Consider the following 21,385-nt stretch of genomic DNA (forward strand, 5'->3'; position numbering starts at 1 on the left):
AGAGGCTAATTCCACCCAATCCTTTACCCACCACCCGAACCTCTCGACTATCATGTATGAAATATGTATTTGAAACTTTGCCTCCACAATTTTATACTAGAGTAGCATTTATGATGAATAAGGCAGGGGATAAACACCAAGTATTGCATTCCTTTACAGAGGAGCAGAAATTGAATAGCTCGATTAATGCATTTCTTTAAAAATGTTTTAATGGAAAAAGAAAAATAACTGCATGAAAAATGTTATTTGAACAATATAGAAGTTTAAAAACCGCACATTTGCAGATAGAGTAAATATCATTGCAAAGTAGAAGTGATAAAATTAAAATAGGGGAATATAAAAACATAATTGTAACTTTTATAAGATTTTTTTTTAACAAAAGCCCATTAGTAGTAAGCAAAGGTGGTTGTCATTGGGATGATCTCAGGGAGGTGGAATGCTGTGTGAGATGTTGTTGATGTAAACGTTTGCTGATCAATGTACACTGCCCTTCTCGTAGATTGGCATGTAGAGATCTACTCTCATCTCCTTTCTGTCACCTCCATCTTCTGCTATTTGGGTTCCTCAATTCAAGTGATAACAAACAACTATCTTCAGCATTGGAAATAATTATGGAAAGAGGAAAAACTGGACAAACTGGAGTTCAAAGAACATATTACCCCGCTCTGTCTTGACAAACAAAGACGTGAATGGGGTCTACAAGCGGCAAATTTGATTGGTCACGATGACGGACAATGCCGTAATATTTTGTCCAAGTACTGCTAAGCTGAAGGGTGTTGAAAGTGCCAAAAGGGCGATTTATGTTGTGTGTTGTTCAAGTAAATAATTCAATTGAAATAGAATGAATATTTTGAAGGTCAGAAAAAAAAAATTCAGAAGTTTATCACCATTGATGCAGCATCTTCTACACCACCTTATTTGTCACGTTACATTAGTTCTCCGTGCCTCTTGTTTGTGTCCTTTATGACATCCTTTAAAACTATGTTCCCTGGTTGGAATGATTTTCAATTTTTTTTTTGACTGACAGGCAGGAAGGCAAAGTAAAAAATATTACCTTGCTCCTCTCCGCACATGCCTCCATCATAAACTGACGTTTGTAAACAGGACAGACAGACACATGTGAACCAAGTGCTTAACCTCGCTTTTTGCTTCATGTGTGCAGGGTGCAAATGTAAATACCACCTGATAGAATCGCATGTCGTGTGTAAAAAGTAAATGCTCCATAGTACAGTCAGGTGTTGATATAGTACACTGTGATTGGCTGTCACACAAGCAAGTGCTACACCTGCAGAAGGACTGTAAAGGTATCATGATATCACATGACAAGGAAAAATAAATCAAAATGTTAGCGATTGAAGCATAATCTTTGTTCGGGGGAAGAAACAAAAGGAGAAGCAAAGTTATTAAATGTTTTCGCTTCGGCTTCACATCCTTTGATACCAATTTGTGTTAATGTGCATCTTTCTGGTCTTGAAACATTAACACCGGAAAATTCAGCCAGGTCATTTTAGTACAGCATTTCGTTTTTACACTGGAGATGCAATTATATCATGTAGTATTTGCATTTTATACCCAGTTGTTCCTCTGTTTCCAAGATTATATGTGCATGCACTTCGTTTGTTTGCAGCACAAGGTGGCGGGGTAGCATCATTGACTGAGGGTGCGGCTGTGCCGCTGATGCAATGCCCTCTGCTGGTTAAGGCAGGAATGTTTAACTTGTTTAGGGTGCCGGTGATAGCTCATGCGAGGGACAGCATACACATTGATGAATCCCCGTCTGTGAAACACTGGGATTACGGTTTATAGGTGGATTGGGATTCAAACCCAGGCTAGGCAGCTTAGAGGCGAGTGTGCGTACCTCCAGACCATCCTGTCAGCCCCAATGTACATGATTGTAAGGGTCGGTACATGACTAAGTACGTGCAGCTCCACTACGTGTCTTAAATCCGCTCAAAAAATAAATAAAAAAGATCCAAAAATTATATGAAATGTTTTCTCATAATTTTGTGTAAATTCCAAAGAGTACATTCATTCCATGTGCCCATCCTTTTTCGCTCTTTCACGAGCCTCGATCTTGTATACGAAAAAAAAAAAAAAATCCTTGCATGTAAACACCAGTTTGAGGAGCAGTATGATGAGATGCATTGCATTCAGCATTACATCAAATGTTTGTATTAATACAAATGGTCTTTGTTTTAACATTCCCTTGCACTCCAACATCCACTTAAATATATCATTATGATGTCCTGCCTATTCATCATGGATATTTTCTCAATGTTCAACTGAAGATAGCTTTCACCATCCATGTACTAGTGACGAGTGAGGTTTTTTTGCACAGAGTCAGTATTTACAGTAACAAATGACCTCTGCATGGCGTTCATGTCATTGGATGTTGTGCGCACGTTGACTGGTGAGATGTGTTTATATCTGGTACTTTGGTTCGAGTTCAATGTGGCATTCTCTCGAAACGCTCTTGCAAGTGAAAATCGCTGGGCTGTAAGACCTTCCATTCCAGCAATCAGCAACAAAGAGCAATTTGAAAAATAACTGCTGAAAACAGAATTGCGAAACCACTTAGTAGAAATGGCACCGTGTAGCCATTCGTAACACGGATTAACCAACCTGCAGGAGAAAAAAAGCGAAAGTAAATTTTAAGAATGCTTTTTATGTTTGCAAAACAAAACTAGATAGCATCTGAAAATGAAAAATCCATCCGCGTCCATTTGTATTCAAACGTTTTCTTCTTATTCCATATGCTCAAAATAACGAACAGTTTTTTTTTTTTAAATACAAAATGAAAATTGATGATTTTATGCAGTCTTGACCTTTGAGCTTTAGATCTAAAAAAATTTTTTAGCTTCTAGCTTTTGATTGTTGAACCAATTCAATGACCCAATATGCAAATTGTTAAAATTTCAGGTCAATCGGATGAAAATTGACGATTTTTTGTGATGCTGACCTTTGACCTTTTGACCAAATTATAAATATGCCCTCTCCATATTCTCATAATAAAGCTTTGTTGGAAATTTGATGTCAAAACTCAAATGGTAAATTGAAATTTCAGGTCAATTGAATGGAAAATTGATGATTTTTTGTGATGCTGACCTTTGACCTTTTGACCAAATTATAAATATGCCCTCTCCATATTCTCATAATAAAGCTTTGTTGGAAATTTTATGTCAAAACTCAAATGGTAAATTGAAATTTCAGGTCAATTGAATGGAAAATTGATGATTTTTTGTGATGCTGACCTTTGAACTTTTGACAAAATTATTCATTTACCTTCTCCATATTCTCATAATAAAGCTTTGTTGAAAATTTGATGTCAAAACTCAAATGGTAAATTGAAATTTCAGGTCAATTGAATGGAAAATTGATGATTTTTTGTGATGCTGACCTTGGACCTTTTGACAAAATTATTAATAAGCTTTCTCTGTTTTATCATAACAAAGCATTAGTTAAAATTTGATGACAATAGCTCAAATGGTAAAAAAAAAAAAGAAAAAAAAAGTTACAGCCCGGACAGACACACACACACACACACAAACTGACGAACAGACACACAGAAGTGATTGCAAACCCCAATCTCCTGCTGCACAGGGGACGGGCTAACAAGATCCTATTTTCTTATTGTACACAGAGTCAAGGCTCATGGAGGAGCCAGTAAACAAAACATACCAGGACATAACAGAATGAGAACAGTGGAAAGATGGGGGAGGAGTGGGGGACACACCAACAGCACTGTAGAAGGACAAAATAGAAGGATACATGAAGAAAGAAATGAAAAAGGGAAGAAAGAGAGCAGGTGGAGGGAGAGGACCACTTCCTCCTGGTTTTCACAATTTCACACAACTCTGTAACCACTGGCAATATTGATAAAATGATTGTGACGATTTGTAAATGGGGAAATTAATAGATCACGTCATTACAGGGTTTGCCCCTTCAGATCTAAAGCAAAAAAATATCGTTTTGGACTCAACCAAGTTCTGGTTTTCTTAGTCAGAGCCAAAAATTCGCCTTCACAAGCTCCAACTTGCTAGTCGAGTTAAATAGTCAGGGCCCTTAGGGATATTTTGGTTCAAATTCTTCCAAAAGCATCAAATTTGGCGCAGATGTTGCCCATGCCATACTCTTTCGATTTTTGACGGGCGCCAAGGGCGGTATGATCCGGGGACCATACCGGTCCATCCCGCCATGTCACCTGACCTGTGACGTCATAATTAGGATATGCATCCAATCACATGGCGTACTATAAGTGGTCAAAGTTCAAAATGAATCGATCGAAAAATGAAGGCAGGGATCCATTTTTAAGGTTTTCATAAAATCCAATATGGCCGCCAGGTCACATGACCTATGACGTCATATTTATGACATGTATACAATCATGTATACATGAACCCGGATCATGATCGCACAAAAATTAAACACAAGGATATGGCATACAGTTCATAAAACATCAAAATCCGTACCTTTGTAATTAGACTGATGAACTGCATATGCCTGAAAATTAGGAAATAGACATGTAAATATTTCCTCGAATTGTCAAAAATAAGGTCAGAGTTCGATTACCCAACCCAGAAACATAAAATGGTGAACCTCGCATAAATCTTGACAAAAAAACTCAAAAACCGACATGTTTGACTCAAAAATGACCTTTAAGATGACCTTGAGGGTTGACCTTGACCTCGAATCATCAAAATAACATCATAATTGGATTCCTCGACCTCGAAAACCCCTGAAAAGTGGTATCGTACATGATTCCAACCCTTTTGGTTATTTAACTGATTTTCCTCGAATCCGGGTGGCGGCCATTTAGTATTTCGCCAATATGGGGCCCCCGGGGGGGGGGGGCACCCGTCTTGGTGCCCGTCAAAAATCGAAAGAGTATGGCATGGGCAACATCTGGGCCAAATTTGGTGCTTTTGGAAGAATTTGAACCAAAGGGCCCCAAAATATCCCTAAGGGCCCTGACTAAAAGTAGAGATTAACTTGGTTATTCAGGCATTATCATTACTTCGTTGAAAACCATGCCATTTATTATTACCACCACTGCCGAAGGTGGTTGGAGGTTGTTGTCACCCCTGTCTTTCTGTGTGTCTGTTTGTGAACAGGATATCTCAAAAGGTTGTGACGGATTCGGATGACATTTGGTGCAAAGGTGTGGTATGTGACAGGACGAAATGATTCGATTTTGGTGAAGATCCAGATTCGAGAATTTTTAAGTGATTGGTCACCATTGAGAAATAGGGCAAAAAACAATATATAGCATGATATCTGAAAAAGGTTATTGACGGATCCGGATGAAATTTGATGGAGATTGGATGTGCGATACAGACGAAATGATTAGATTTTGGTAAAGATCCGGATTTGAGAATTTTTAAGGGATTGGTCACCATTGAGAAATAAGGCAAAAACAATAGGTAGCACGATATCTCAAAAAGTTATGGACTGATTCAAACGAAACTTGGCGAACAGGTTGGGTGTGTCACAATGACGAATCGATTCAATTTTGGTGAAGATCTGAATTCTGATCCGGATATGAGAATTTAAAAAATAATTTAAGTGATTCTTCACCATTGAGGGACAGGGCCAAAACTATATATAGCATGATATTTCAAAAAGTTATTGACGGATCCGGATGAAATTTGATGGAGATTGGATGTGCGATGCGGACGAAATAAAAGTTATGGACAGATCCGGATGAAATTTGATGGAGATTGGATGTGCGATACAGACGAAATGATTAGATTTTGGTAAAGATCCGGATATGAGAATTTAAAAAATAATTTAAGTGATACTTCACCATTGAGGGATAGGCCAACAGTATATATAGCATGATAATTCAAAAAGTTATGGACAGATTCGGATGAAATTTGGTGAAGAGATTGGATGTGCGATTCGGACGAAATGATTAGATTTTGGTGAAGATCCGGATTTGAGAATTTTTAAGTGATTGGTCACCATTGAGAAATAGGGCAAAAAACAATAGGTAGCACGATATCTCAAAAAGGTATGGACTGATTCAAACGAAACTTGGCAAACAGGTTGGGTGTGTCACAAGGACGAATCGATTCAATTTTGGAGAAGATTTGAATTCTGATGTGGATACGAGAATTAAAAAAATAATTGAAGTGATTCTTCACCATTGAGGGACAGGGCCAAAACTATATATAGCATGATATGTCAAAAAGTTGTGGATGACTTATGACAAAACTTGGTGGATGAGGAGGTTGGTGAGATGACAAGAACAATCCAATTCTATTTTGGTTCTCGGTGAGGATCCGAATCTCGGTGTTTAAAAATTGACTTCACGAGGGGGGACTTTTAGGGGGCCTCTACCCACCCCCTTCGCTCTCGACAGAAACCTTGTGGAAGACACAAAGCACGGAAAGAGCAGAGGGTGCAAGACCACAAAGGAGGCGGAAGAAGACATCGACTGCGATTGCGAAGTGAAAGACCCATCGACCAGGGAGTCAACAAGTCACTTGAGCCCAGTCTCAAGTGTTTGAAGGTTTATTTCAACAACACAAAGGACAAACTGGGAAGAAGTTGAACACTTGCTCATTGTGTCGTGAGGATTTTGCACACTCGTCCACATTGAGACAAAATTGGTGAAGAATCAGCACAAGCGTTGTAAGGATTTTGTGGTTATCAGCATCAAGTCAAAAGGATAAAATGGAGGTGAATACATCAATTTGTGGGAGGACCCCGTTACACCTGCTGAGAAACCTGCGAATGAAGATAACAACCAACGGGGAAAGCCGTACAAGTGTTCCGTGTGTTCTAAGGATTTTAGTTGTCCATCAGCCTTAAATAGACACAGACTAATTCACACGGGAGAGAAGCCGTACAAGTGTGCTGTGTGTTCTGAAGATTTTCGACATTTATCAACTTTAAATACATTTCCAATTTAAATTTAAATTTATCAACTCCCAGTGTGTACCCTGGATAAGAATAGGTACGCCGTATCCCTGCGTGTCGGAAGAGGCGACTAAGAGGGTTGGCGTCAGGAAGGGCATCCGGCCATAAAAACTTTGCCTCAAAAAGAGAACCATGACAATTACAACTACATATGGGCAGGGTACAGCCCGAAGTGGAGATCGGTTTCTGAGGTTTGGGACATGGAATGTAGGGACAATGACAGGGAGATCAGGAGAAGTGGTGGAAGTATTGGTCAGAAGAAGAGTGGACATATGTTGTGTGCAAGAGACGAGATGGAAGGGAAGTGGTGTGAGAATGGTGAAGGGTAGGCAGGGACAGAAATACAAATTTGTGTGGCAAGGGTGCCTGGAGGGCGTTAATGGTGTTGGTGTCCTGTTTTCTGAGGAGTTTGTAGACAGTGTGGTGAGTGTGACTAGAGTGAGTGATAGGTTGATGATGGTGAAAATGATGATTGGAAAGCTCTTGGTGAACGTCATCTCGGGATATGCTCCGCAGGTTGGTCGAAGCGATGAAGAGAAGGACAAGTTCTGGTGTGCGATAGAGAAGCTGATGGAAAACGTGAAAGATGAGGAAGTTGTTGTGGTAGGAGGAGACCTAAATGGACATGTGGGAAGGAGTATGGATGGTTTTGACGGAGTTCATGGGGGTTACGGATATGGTGTGAGAAATGGAGAAGGTGAAAAGATTTTGGAGTTTGCTGATAGAGCTGATTTGTTGATTTGTAATACTCAGTTCCAGAAAGAGGATAATAAGCTTGTTACATACACGTCAGGTGGGTCGACGACAACCGTTGACTACCTGATGGTGCATAGGCGAGATAGGGGGCACCTCCGGGACACAAAGGTGATCCCGGGGGAGGAAGCTGTTTCACAGCACCACTTGGTTGTCTGCGACGTAAGGGTGAAAGGTGCGAGGAGAGCACGGCGGGTGAAGTACCAACCGAGAATGAAGGTGTGGAGGTTGAAAGAGGTGACAGTAAGGGAGGCATTAAAAGAGAGGCTGAGTAGGGTCGAGGATGCTGTGGTTGAGCTTGAAAGTGGTTGGATGCCAATGAAAGCTAGTCTGTTGGGAGCCGTTGGTGAGGTATGTGGATGGACAAAAGGACCACCGAGGCACTCGGAAACATGGTGGTGGGATGATGAAGTTGGAAAGAGGATTGACGAGAAGAGGAAGAAGTTCAAGGAGTGGCAGAAGGCGAAGGGTACGGGAGCAGAAACAGCAGAGCATGAAAGTTATAAGGCAGCCAGGAAGGCTGCAAAGAAAGAGGTAGCAAAAGCGCAGGAGGCATGTAGGAAAATGTTCGGAGAACGCTTGGATTCGGAGAGGGTCAGAAAGCGGTATTCAGGATTGCAAAGCAGATAGCGAAAAAAGTGTGATGTGAGGGGGGTGAGTTGCTTGAAGGATGAAGTGGGACAAATCGTTGTAGACCCAGATGGAATTAAAGGAAGATGGAAAAGATATATGGAAATACTGTTGAATACAGAGAATGAATTGGATGGCAACATAGAGAGTAACCCAGTTTTAGGACCGGCAGAGAAGATAACTGAGAAGGAAGTTGAGGAAGCGATAAAAGCAATGAAGGGTAGAAAAGCGGGAGGGCCGACGGGAGTTGTGGGAGATATGTTGAAGGCAGCAGGAAGTTGGGGTGTGAAGAGAATGACAGAGATCTGACAGAGTAGTGATGGCAATGTACAAAAGAGCGCGCACAGCTGTAAGGACGAAGGACGGGAACAGTGGTGAGTTTGAGGTGAAGGTGGGAGTGAATCAGGGGTCGGTACTTGGTCCACTACTATTTGTAGCTGTGATGGAGGTGCTGGCTCAGAACGTAAAGGAGGGTTTACCATGGGAGTTGTTGTATGCAGATGATCTGGTGTTGATTGCGGAAAGTATGGATGGACTGAAGGAAAAGATGAACACGTGGAAGGAATGTATGGAGACAAAAGGTCTGAAGGTGAATATCGGAAAGACGAAGGTGATGGCAAGTGGTAAAGCATGTGGTGAGGTGGAAAGAACTGGGAAGTGGCCCTGTGCTGTGTGTAGGAAGGGTGTCGGAGTGAACTCCATTCAGTGTACAATGTGTGCTGAGTGGGTTCATCAAAAATGTAGTGGTCTGAAAGGGTCATTAACCAGTGTGGCAGCTACATTCAAATGTAAGGTGTGCACAGAGGGAGCTGCAGATGGAGGAAATGTTGAGTTGGATCTTGGAGACGGCGTGAAGCTGGAAGGTGTGAAAACATTTTGCTACCTCGGAGACATGCTGAATGGAGAAGGTGGATCAGACTCGGCAACGGTTGCTCGAGTGAGATGTGCATGGAAGAAGTTTCGGGAATTGAGTGGCGTGCTGATGATGAGGGGAGTGTCGTTGAAGCTGAAGGGAAAGGTGTATGCTGCATGTGTGAGAAGTGTTATGATTTATGGGAGCGAGACATGGGTAATGAACGTAGAGCAGCAACGAAGGTTGGAAAGGGTGGAAATGCGAATGGTTCGACGGATGTGCGGAGTATCGTTGAGAGAGAGAAAGACAAATGATGAATTGCGAAAAATGATGGGAATAGAGCCTGTGATTGATGCTGTGAAGAGAAACAGGTTGAGATGGTTTGGTCATGTGTTGAGGAAGGATGAAAGTGACTGGTTGAGAAGAGTGATGGAAATGAATGTAGAAGGAAGTAGAAGACGGGGAAGACCGAGAAAGACTTGGCTAAAGATGGTGGAAGAAGAAATGCGGGCAAGGGGGTTAACAAGGAGAGATGCAGAAAATAGGGCAAAATGGAGAAGATTGTCATGGGGACCGCAAGGCTAACCCCCGCTCTAGCAGGGAAAATGGCCTTTAAAATGCATGTTGTTGTTGTTGTTGTTGAGGGGGGACTTTTAAGTTGAAAAATAATCAACATCAACAGCTGATTTTCACCTTTATCACCACATGGGAGCTCAGTCATTAATTTCCTGTATCAATATTAACCTGATCCTGGACGTGACCAAAACCTCTACAAACCTGAAATGGGTGGGGCTATGAGGTAGGGAATGGCATGAGAGAAGTAGACGATGCTTATTGCTGTAGCGGCTCTCTTCGACCCCACCAGTTTGGCTGCCACAATGGGGATTACTGTTGTGGATGCTCCATTGCAATATCCAAAGAGCGCAGTGCAAAATACCAGGAACGAATACGATGTCGAGACCGGTAGAAGCAGTGCAGGTAAGGCATACAGGCAAACGATGGGAGCGAATGCGTGCACTCGATAAGAAGAGAGACACCTGCAGAGACAGGAAGAGGAATTCAGCAGACAAAAAAACTTGTGGAATAAACACATTGAGAAAAATCAATTCGGCAACTCAAGTTCAATTCTCATAATTAGCCAAACAACTGCACATTTGCCTAGCAGATGCTTTCTTGCTGGGGTTGAATTGCAAGATTGGTCTGCTGGTTGCATCATTACTCATGTCTCTGCACATCAGCACAAATTTATAATTTAGCCAGGATGTCAGTATGCGATGGCCTAGTCTTTTCGAAAGGCACTGTGGGATGTTTTGGGTCCACCAAAGAATGCTCACAGACGACCCATCTAAAGGGGGGCAGACTAATTGATGTGACTGTGCTCGTACTAATTGAATCTTGACAGATTCCAGCGACGTGCTCCCATTCTCGTGGGACGGGAGTTGGCATCATCCCTGGAACCTCTCTCAGTTGCTTCCTTGAGCCTTCTCTACAGATATTACCACGGAATGTGCCCTGAAGGTCTATCACAGGTTTGTTCCACCTGAGCATTCTTTCAGTCGATCTACAGGTTTGGCAGTTTCTTCCCATCCATACACTGTATCTGTCCCAAGGAGTAAGACGATGAGGTATTCCTCCAGTGTTTTCTCCCCTGCACAGCATCATTCTGGAACAGTTTACCTGCATCTTGCTTTCCCCTCTACCCCAACCTACCTCAATTCAAGAGGAATGTCAATAGATTCCTCCTGTCTGTCTAATATCTATACTTTCCTTTGTGTAGCCACCACCTCGAGTGGCTTTAAAGGCTTTGTGGTGGGCGATATCTCCAAAAAATAACATCTGGACTAGATGGTTCAAGGATGAATACTCTACTTCTGAACTATCATCTCAGAAACTAACGCTAACACTAACCCGCCCCCCTCCCCCCCCCCCCCCACCTTGCGTCCATTACAAAATGATGAAGGTAGAACAACATTCGAGACCTTGAATGGACTATGATGGGGGACGTACGTTTTTTTTTGTTTTTTTTGTGTACAACATCGAGGCTCGTGTAAGAGCTAACATCAATCACAAAAAACAACAACGAACGGACAAACAAAACATACAAAAAGGGAGCGGGAGACGAGATGGGGAGACAGAGGGAAGCACACAAGTACAACAACAGAAAACAGGGACAAGGGAAGATCTGTGGGAGGGAGAGGGCTTGGGGGGAGGAGGCATGGCAAGGCGGGGGGGGGAGGGGGGGGAGGAAAGTATAAAACACATGGACACTGCCGGAACTTCCAGGAAAGAAATAAGCCGGTATTTCCAAAAAATAGTGGATTTGGGGTGAATTAACGGAGGTAGAAGAGATGAAGGTTTTGGATGGGGGAAGATAAGAGATGGTGGTGAACAGATGTTTTAAAGACCTGGAGAAAAGGGTGGGATTGAGGAAAGTGAGGGAGTTTGTTTCAGAGGCTGGAGTAAAGAGGAATGAATACTCAAAATACTCAATATCACAGCCCTGATGAAGTTACCAAAACCCTTCCGCTTGTCCATGATTGTTACTATATAGATGTATAGCTGAAAAGGTGTTTACTTCCCTCCTCTTTTAGTGTTCGTTCATTCCTATGCATGTGTCTAACTGTTGCCCTACTCTCAATTTGTTGCCATTTTACCCTCACTCTTCTCATCCTTCCACGAGCATCGATTTTGTATTGGGAAAAAAGATAAAGTAGATGAACAAACACTTACTTGCTATCCATGAGCCAGCTGTAAGTGACATTTCCAACAATGGTCAGTATCCCAATGATAGAGAGTAGGAAAGCTGAGTGTCCATCAGGAAGCCCATTTTCTTGTGCATATGTCACGATGAACAAGAGTGGCGTGGTGCAACCATATGCCAAAAGGGTTATTGCCACAACATAAAGAATAAATTCATGACAGAAAAGTGGTGAATCTGCATTCCAATGCCATAATAGAAACTTGCTGCAACAGTTGTCAGCTTTCTCTTCTCGAGATTTCTTTCCATCAAACGAGTTGCACGGTTGGGTCGCCGGTGATGATGGAGGTGAAGGAGGAGGCCGTAAGAAAGCAGCACAAATGCAGATGTGGGCTATCAGACCTCCAAGGATGAGCAGAGTTCCACGCCAGGTGTAAGCCTCGACAAGCATTTGTGAGATGGGTGCCAGCATGAAGGTGCCCACTCCGTTGCCCGACAGGGCCAGGCCCGTAGTCATTGAACATCGCTGAGGGAAATGGAGTCCGACTAAAACCACGGTTGGTGAGAAACAAAGAGCGCATCCTAAGCCTATAAACATTGGTGGAGGGAGATGGAGGGGGACACAAATAAATCAAGAAAGAGAAATCAGAGATTGCAGACCATCGCCAGGACATGTTTTTAGTGTTTTTAAGGCTTTCATGTCAAAACAAATATGGCAGGCGAATCATGTGACCGATGACATCATTATTTTTTCTCCACCAATTAATCCCTTGATGATGCTCAAGAAATTTCATCTTGATCAGTTTAAGTTTTGTACTTGTCTAATTATGACGTCCTAATGGAGGCACCTATGACATCATCATTAACATATTTTATTCCCCATGGAGACTTCTTCACAATGAGCCATGCGCCAATTTTTTCTATTCAGCGCTTTTGGACATATAGAGGTGCAATTTTTTTCGGTTTTTCCAAGATGGCGTGCATACCACGTGACCTATGAATTATCACTAAAAATGTATACAGGTGGAGTGCACCTATGGTGAAAATTTCCTGTCAATCTGACCAACGTTTGTAGAGAAAATCATATTTATTTCGTGCAGACAAACAAACAGACAGACAGACAGACATACAGACAGATGAAAAATCACTCATAGGGCGACACTTGGAAAAAGAGAACAAAGTAGAATGGCACTCAGTAGAATCACGCATTTGACCTCAAAAATAATTCGTGGTTGAATTCAGTTCGCTGATATAAAAATCCCATTCAAATTTCAAATCAATCGGATGACAATTGAGGATTTTAGAAGTTTGAAATGCTTGTTGTCCTTTGGCCAATGTTGTCCTATTGGCCTATGCTGATCTCAAAAATGGTTGGTGGTTGAATTCAGTTCGTTGATATGAAAATCCCATTCAAATTTAAAGTCAATCGGATGAAGATTGAGGATTTTAGAAATTTAGAAAAAGTGGTTGACCTTTGGATTATGTTAACCTTTTGGCCTATGTTGATCTCAAAAGTAGTTGGTGGTTTCTAATTCAGTTAAATGATATGAAAATCCTATTCAAATTTCGAGTCAGTCCGATGAAAATGAAGGATTTTAGAAATGTGTTAAAAAGAGGTTAACCCTTGGTCTATGTTGACCTTGTGACCTATGTATATATATATGACCTTGTCTTGTTCATTTTTCTTGTTCTTGTATGAATCTTGATTTGTTCTTGTTCTTGTATGTTCTTGTATGATATGATATGTTCTTGTATGTATGTAAGTTGTATGTATGTATGTATGTATGAATATTGTATGTAAGTTCTTGTATGATATGAAATTCACCTTGTTCTTGTCTTGTCTTGTCTTGTATATGTATATATATATTTAACAAGGCAAATGACCTTGTGACCTATGTGATCTCCAAAAATAGTTGGTGGTTGAATCCAGTTAGTTGATATGAAAATCCTATTCAAATTTCAAGTCAATCGGATGAAAATGGAGGATTTTAGGTATTTGAAAAAAAAGGTGGTTGACCTTTGGCCCATGTTGACCTTGTGACCTATGTGGAGCTAAAAAAAACAGTTGGTGGTTGAATTCAGTTCACTGATATGAAAATCCTATTCAAATTTCAAGTCAATTGGATGGAAATTGAGGATTTTAGAGATTTGGAAAAAGTGGTTGACCTTTGGCCTGTGTTTACCTTTTGACCTCAAAAATAATAAGTGGTTGAATTCAGTGACCTGATATGCAAATCGTTTTCAAAGTTTGAGTTAATCGAATGAAAATTGACAATTTTAGAAATTTGGCCTACGTTGACCTTTTGGCCTATGTCGACCTCAAAAATAGTTGGTGGTTGCTTTCAGTAAGCTGATATGAAAATCCAATTCAAATTTCAAGTCAAATGGATGAAAATTGAGGATTTTAGAAATTTGAAAAAAAGTGGTTGACCTTTGGCCTATGTTGACCTTTGGCCTACGCTAACCCCAAAAATAGTTGGTGGTTGAATTCAATATTTTTTGATTTTTTAATTTTGACTTTTTTGCCAAGTAACAAACAAACGGAATCAAATGCAATACCCTCTCCTCTGGCGAGAGTAATGAGTCAGAGAAATAAAATAGACTTGATGCAACGCCATGTAAATCACTCAAAAGCGAGAAGATTGTTATAGTTCCAGATAAACACCATTAATGACGTTTCATTTACTGGATCCCAAAAATGTACAAAAACCCTTATAAGATGAGGTTCATCATCGCACGTTGAAAATGCAGGTTTGAAACCATTGTCGGGTAGTTTGGGAGGGGCCATGAAACGAATCTATAAATACTTTATTTTAACAACTTATTGTATTCAGATCTCAAGCAAATGATGCTCGTTTCAGGCTCAACCAAGTTCTGGTTTTCCAGGTCAGATCCAAGGTTAGCCTTCACAAGCTCCAATTTGTTAGTCGAGAGATTAACTTGGTTATTCAGGCATTATTATCATTACTTCGTTGAAAAACCATGACATTTATTATTACCTCCGCTACCGAAGGTGGATGGAGGTTATGTTTTCACCCTCTCCCTCCTCCCACCCACTCCCTCTGGACTCCCACCCAACCCTTTCTCCTCCCTTCTCCCAATCCTTCTCCTCCCTCCTCCCACTCCTTCTCCTCCCTCCTCCCACTCCTTCTCCTCCCTCCTCCCACTCCTTCTCCTCCCTCCTCCCACTCCTTCTCCTCCCTCCTCCCACTCCTTCTCCTCCCTCCTCCCATCCCAAAATATCTAGTTAGACATATGCTAACACAAGGAGCAACAGTTAGCAGATTAAAACAAGTTTTCTTTAATATCATAAAACAACACTAAATATAATTAGTAAAATAAATATGAATGGTGAAATATTATTGATGAGATATTTACATAAATGCTTTATGAATTTTTTTTTTTTTTTTTTTAACCATTTCCATTGGTTGCTGGGAAACAGTGCAACATGTAAAAAAAATCCATTACAATTTACCGTTTGAATATTTCAAATACAATTTGATTCAGATGTAAGTGGGATGTACATGCCCCTTGTGAACAACGTACATGTACTGTGTGGGTGGACATGCTATATTTAAGGTAAGATGTGCATGAATTCATGTATGATCATATAACTAGCTGGAAGCGCATGGTAAAAATACTACAATAGAAAAATAAAAATAAAAAGAAGCCTTTTATTATTGTGCTGGTTGAAAAAGCTAAACTGATGCAGTATTATAATTTTCCCGTAGGTGTGGATTAATTTGAAGCAACCTTTATGTAATTTATTGTCTCCGACGAGCATTTCCGTGTTTCAGGGGGTGGAGAGACATCCCGTCCCCCCCCTGGAGTTTCAGGGGGGGGGGGGAGAATGTCTGCCTGTTTCATCTGAAAAAGTTCCGTTTAAAAAGCCCCTCTTGATGGGATTGTGGAAAAAGATTCAGGAATGGGAGCTTTTATGTAACAGTTTCCACTGTAACATTTATTATTCTACGACAGCAGGAACCCTTTAGAATGATACAGAATAAACCCACAAACAACAACAACAACTATATGGTATTCGTCGAATACTTACCCTGCGCAGTCAACTTGGTGCGAGCCAACTCTTTTGTTTTTGAAGGTTTTTTTTCTTTGATCCAATATGGCTGCCAGACCACGTGAGCGATGACATCATACATTTATATTCCCTAATATAATTGTTGCATAGATCACGCTCAAAAATTTCAAACTGATCAGACTAAGCGTTGTCCCTGTCAAATTATGACGTCATAGATACGGCACCAATGACGTCATTGTTAACGCCACCTATTCCTCATATGGAGTTCTTTACAATGAGTCATGTTTCAATTTTTTCCTTGCAGCGGTTTTTGAGAAATAGAGGTGCAACGTTTTTCGGTTTTACCAAGATGGCGCCTGTACCACGTGACTTATGACGTCATAATTATTGCAGAGGAATTTTTTTTTCATACTGATCAGATCAAGCATTGTACTTGTCGAATTATGATGTCATACTGAAGGCACCAATGACATCATCATCAACATATCTTATTCACCATGGGGAGTACTTGACAATGAGCCATGTTTCAATTTTTTCCATTGAGGGGTTGGGGAGATATAGAGGTGTAAGGTTTTTTCCAAGATGGCGTCCGTACCACGTGACTTCTGACGAAAAAAATTATGAATTAAAAAATTCTACAGGTGGAGTTGCAAAATTTTGTGTCAATCGGACAAACGGTTGACGAGAAAATGAATTTTTAAAATGCGGACATGCCACACGTACGGCTACAACCAAACGCTTAACCCTACTTTTCGCTTCGTGAGAGAGGCATACCTTTTGTGTCCAATAATTATATAGTCTATTAATTAGTTATATATTACGTACTATTGAAATGTACATTTTAACTCTTTGGACTGCTGAGACCTTTATGTCTTTATGTCTTCGTCCTTTGAAGACCCTTTAAGATCCTTAAGACCCCAAAGACCCCTAAAGATCCAGAGGACCCAAAAGTTCTTGAGAACCCAGAAGACCCAAAATTCCCCAAGTACCCAAAAGACTCGGAGGACCCAAAAGACCCAAGGATATGAATTCTTTCATTTCTAGAATAATCTGGGCTGGGCAGTGTCAAAAGCTATTATTTATAAGAGAATGACAATAGTATAAATATAATTATTTACTCGCAAATAACTAAACTTGTCCTTATGATCGGGTTAACTACCCCACGACAATGACGTCTAGATGCATATGCAATTTGTAGATGGTCACATATGTGAATGCAGTTTGTGACTATTGGGGCTCCTGCGACAGAGTGCCCTCCGCGATTTTCAGAAATTATGTCCAAAACGGACAGATAGATCAGGCTGCCTACGGATACTAACATGGGCCTAGATCCAGGTGGTCATGCTCAACGATCTCACTCCCAGCAGGTGGCATATGATATCCATACAGATAATTGGGTCCTCCCCCTTCCCCACCCTCTCCACCCCCCCCCCTCCCCCACCAAAATCACCTGGACTGCATTTAACCACTTAACACCTTCTCATGCATCCCTGGGTACAACCAACAGTTTTCAGCGGAGGTTGAATAGATTCCAAATGATCATTCGACGACTTGAACCAGTAGTTGACTTGAACATTTATTTTGGACAAATCGTATGAATGGATGCAGATCACATTGAACAAGTGAAGAGACGTGTGAGAGTAGGATGCACAACATTTGGAAAGTTAATTAACATCGTGAAAAGCAAACCACTATTGTGCCTGAAAAGGAAAATTTACTTTAGGCCTTCATTTTAGGCTTATTTTTACTTTTTTACTTAAAACCTACTTATTTTAGGCATATTTTTACCGTTTTACTTTAAATGTACTTTTTATTTTAGGTGTATTTCTGCTTTTTTACTTAAAATTTACTTATTTTAGACATATTTGTACTTTTTTACTTAAAATTTACTTTTTATTTTAGGTGTATTTCTGCTTTTTCACTTAAAATGTATTTATTTTAGGCATATTTTTACAGTTTTACTTCAAATGTACTTATTATTTTAGGTGTATTTCTGCTTTTTTACTTAAAATTTACTTATTTTAGGCATATTTTTTTACTGTTTTACTTCAAATGTACTTATTATTTTAGGTGTATTTCTGCTTTTTCACTTAGAATTTACTTATTTTAGGCATATTTTACTGTTTTACTTCAAATGTACTTATTATTTTAGGTGTATTTCTGCTTTTTCACTTAAAATGTACTTATTTTAGGCATATTTTTTACTGTTTTACTTCAAATGTACTTATTATTTTAGGTGTATTTCTGCTTTTTTACTTAAAATTTACTTATTTTAGGCATATTTGTACTTTTTTACTTAAAATTTACTTTTTATTTTAGGTGTATTTCTGCTTTTTCACTTAGAATTTACTTATTTTAGGCATATTTTACTGTTTTACTTCAAATGTACTTATTATTTTAGGTGTATTTCTGCTTTTTCACTTAAAATGTACTTATTTTAGGCATATTTGTACTTTTTTACTTAAAATTTACTTTTTATTTTAGGTGTATTTCTGCTTTTTCACTTAAAATGTACTTATTTTAGGCATATTTTTTACTGTTTTACTTCAAATGTACTTATTATTTTAGGTGTATTTCTGCTTTTTTACTTAAAATTTACTTATTTTAGGCATATTTGTACTTTTTTACTTAAAATTTACTTTTTATTTTAGGTGTATTTCTGCTTTTTCACTTAGAATTTACTTATTTTAGGCATATTTTACTGTTTTACTTCAAATGTACTTATTATTTTAGGTGTATTTCTGCTTTTTCACTTAAAATGTACTTATTTTAGGCATATTTGTACTTTTTTACTTAAAATTTACTTTTTATTTTAGGTGTATTTCTGCTTTTTCACTTAAAATGTACTTATTTTAGGCATATTTTTACTTTTTTTTGTTTATTAAAATTTACTTTTTACTTTCGGCAAATTTTCTTTAGGCTTTTTTTGTGTTGACATAACTTTATATTGGTCTATGCATTTCATAACTTGCATCTTATTATATCTTGATTTGTAATTATTATTATTGTAACCTGTTATTGTAATTATTGTAACTGTAATTGTATTGTTTGTCATGTTATACATATCTGCAGATGTACTTGTAAGTTTTTGTTAAAGAAGTAGTACTTTTTTATTAATTGTATTTATTTGTCGATGTTATTACAATCAATGCAATTTATTGGGTTTTTTCATTATCTTGACTTTCATTTTATATTGTAAATCATTCACAATTCAGCTGGGCGCTGGCTGCAATGATTTGATAATAAAACCATGAATTGAGTTGAATTGAATTTACAATCGGTGTGTTCTACCAGAAATAACATGACAGTGAAACATGGTCTCGAATAAAGAAGATGGAGCAATCACTGATTACAACAAAAAGAGCCATGGAATGATGGTGTCTTCGTAAAATGAAAAAAAAGGAGAGGATCAAATAGATCAAACACAAAACACAATCTCTGATATTCTGGTCATAATAAAAGAACTAGAGAGAAGTCAATGGTACGCCATCGCAAATCCCTCACGCTTCCCACCTAAAGCAAAGTTGAAAGATGGAAAAAGGTTCCCCCAACCCTGGGACATGAAACGGGGGTCAAATCCAAAAATTGCTACAAATTCAATGCATATCCCAATGTGGATTGCATATACAAAGTTTATATAATGAATGTTTTTAAATGTGCCCGTTATTGCATTTTCAGTATTTGACCTTTTGACACAGCCCCAAGGGGAAAGGTCAAAAATTATACTGCTCTCGCACCTTCTTTCCATGTGGTGATCATAACTACAAATTTTGGTGAATTTCTCCACAATAGTTTAGGAGGAGATAGTGTGATGGACAGACAGACGGACAGACGGTGGGCCGATTAAAATACACCCCACCCAATGTTTTCTTTCTACAATAGAAAAGCGTGCGGATAAAAATGAAATGAAACTGGGTCGGAGATGTAGGACGAAGAATGGACACCTGGTGAACAGCAGCTATTACAATCTGGCAAGATATAGAAGGCCTTGAAAAGAAGAGGTAGACCAAAGATCAGATGGAGAGATTAAATTATCAAAATTTTACTGGAGTACAAAGGCCTCAAATTGTATCAAATAGAACACGATGAACCGTGTTTATGGAGACCTTAGTTCTGCGGTCGACAAGGTAGGATGCTCGTCGAGTCATCATAAAATTTCATCTGTTAAAACCTCCATAACCATCATCTCAAAATAACTTCATCCATATTTCACATGGTGAGCAAAACATATGAAGCTGTGCCTCACACCAAAACTAATTTCTGAATGGGAGTTTAAATAACATTTTAATCAGTGACTTACCAGAAAGGAAACCCAGGCAAATGTACAACTGCACAATACTTGTGCAGAATGAACCAAGAACATATCCACTGGAAGATAGGATTCCTCCGAACATGATTGTTATTCTGTATCCAAAGCGGGAAACCAGGAATGTCCCCAGAGGAGCTACAAAACAAGCAACAATGCTGTTAATAATGAATAATGTAAACAAACAACAACAATTCCATGAAGAATGAACAACTTAAACAAACAACTGCCTTAAAAACTAGAGGGTTCATAGAACACGATACGTCACGCAGTGTTACTTTAATTTTACTTCAATTTTTAGTAAAATAATGATTTTAACAATCGTTTAAAAACCTCGGAAGTTAGTGCTATTGCAGTGGCCCAGAAGCTGTCCTGAACAGCAATCTTATACACCACCTCATTAAACCTTTATTTAAATTAAATTTCTGCAAAGCTGGAGGTTTTTGGAAGTATGATGACAGACAATTTGTGCACTACAGTGTTACTGTTCAAGTATGATGATGATGATTAAAGGCAGTGTGTGTAAGTGTGTGTGTGTGTGTGTGTGTGTGTGTGTGTGTGTGTGTATGTGTGTGTGTGTGTGTGTGTGTGTGTGTGTGTGTGTGTGTGTGTGTGTAAAGTGCGCGTCTCTCCTCCATAACTCCAAACCCATGAAATGTAGTGGCCACAAGCTTTGCATGCATACTTCTCGACTTACAAGGGAAGATGAATAACTGGGTGTTTGGGTGTGTTAAAACACCTGTTTTGAAGATGAATATGTGGTGCTCATAACAAAAACCCCAAAAAGCTTCATCAAAATGGCAGCCAACCACCTTGGTGAGCCAACTGTCACATCACTGGGTTCTTAAGCCACCAATTTGTTTTGGCCTATTGAAATATGCTTTGGCTTGGAAACGCAATCTACTCTCATGGACTAATTAAAGCATATGATTGAAATCTGGATTCGCATTTGAGGATTAGATCTCGTATATCAAATAATTATTGAAATCTGAAGGGAAATCTGACAAAATTTAACAACATTAGTGATTCTTATAACCAAGTGTGTTTCTTTTACTCATCTTTCAGCAAGGCTGTCCTTCTTTTCCATATTTCCAAAGCATTAAACTTAACTTTTTCTGCTGTTCAAGCAATTATATTGAGTGAATAAAATATTAAGGAATGTGCCCAAAGTGTAAGTTTATTGAGTGC

The 21,385-nt window shown here is 39.3% G+C and overlaps 1 protein-coding gene across 4 annotated transcripts in view; it reads right to left on the reverse strand.

Annotated features, from left to right (window-relative positions):
* Window positions 1–1,345: 1,345 nt before the first annotated feature.
* Window positions 1,346–21,385, reverse strand: part of LOC137418548 (monocarboxylate transporter 12-like) — a 102,178-nt gene continuing 82,138 nt past the window's right edge. For all 4 annotated transcript variants that reach the window (XM_078773767.1, XM_078773768.1, XM_078773769.1 and 1 more), the window contains 4 exons: window positions 20,192–20,335; window positions 11,888–12,443; window positions 9,935–10,194; window positions 1,346–2,622 (listed from right to left, as the gene is read on the reverse strand). In XM_078773767.1, the coding sequence (XP_078629893.1) occupies window positions 2,519–2,622; window positions 9,935–10,194; window positions 11,888–12,443; window positions 20,192–20,335 (1,064 nt within the window). In that variant the 3' untranslated portion in view covers window positions 1,346–2,518. The remainder of the gene's footprint in view (window positions 2,623–9,934; window positions 10,195–11,887; window positions 12,444–20,191; window positions 20,336–21,385) is intronic.

Source organism: Myxine glutinosa, chromosome 3, assembly GCF_964187855.1.
Source record: "Myxine glutinosa chromosome 3, kmMyxGlut1.1, whole genome shotgun sequence".
Classification (NCBI taxonomy): domain Eukaryota; kingdom Metazoa; phylum Chordata; class Myxini; order Myxiniformes; family Myxinidae; genus Myxine; species Myxine glutinosa.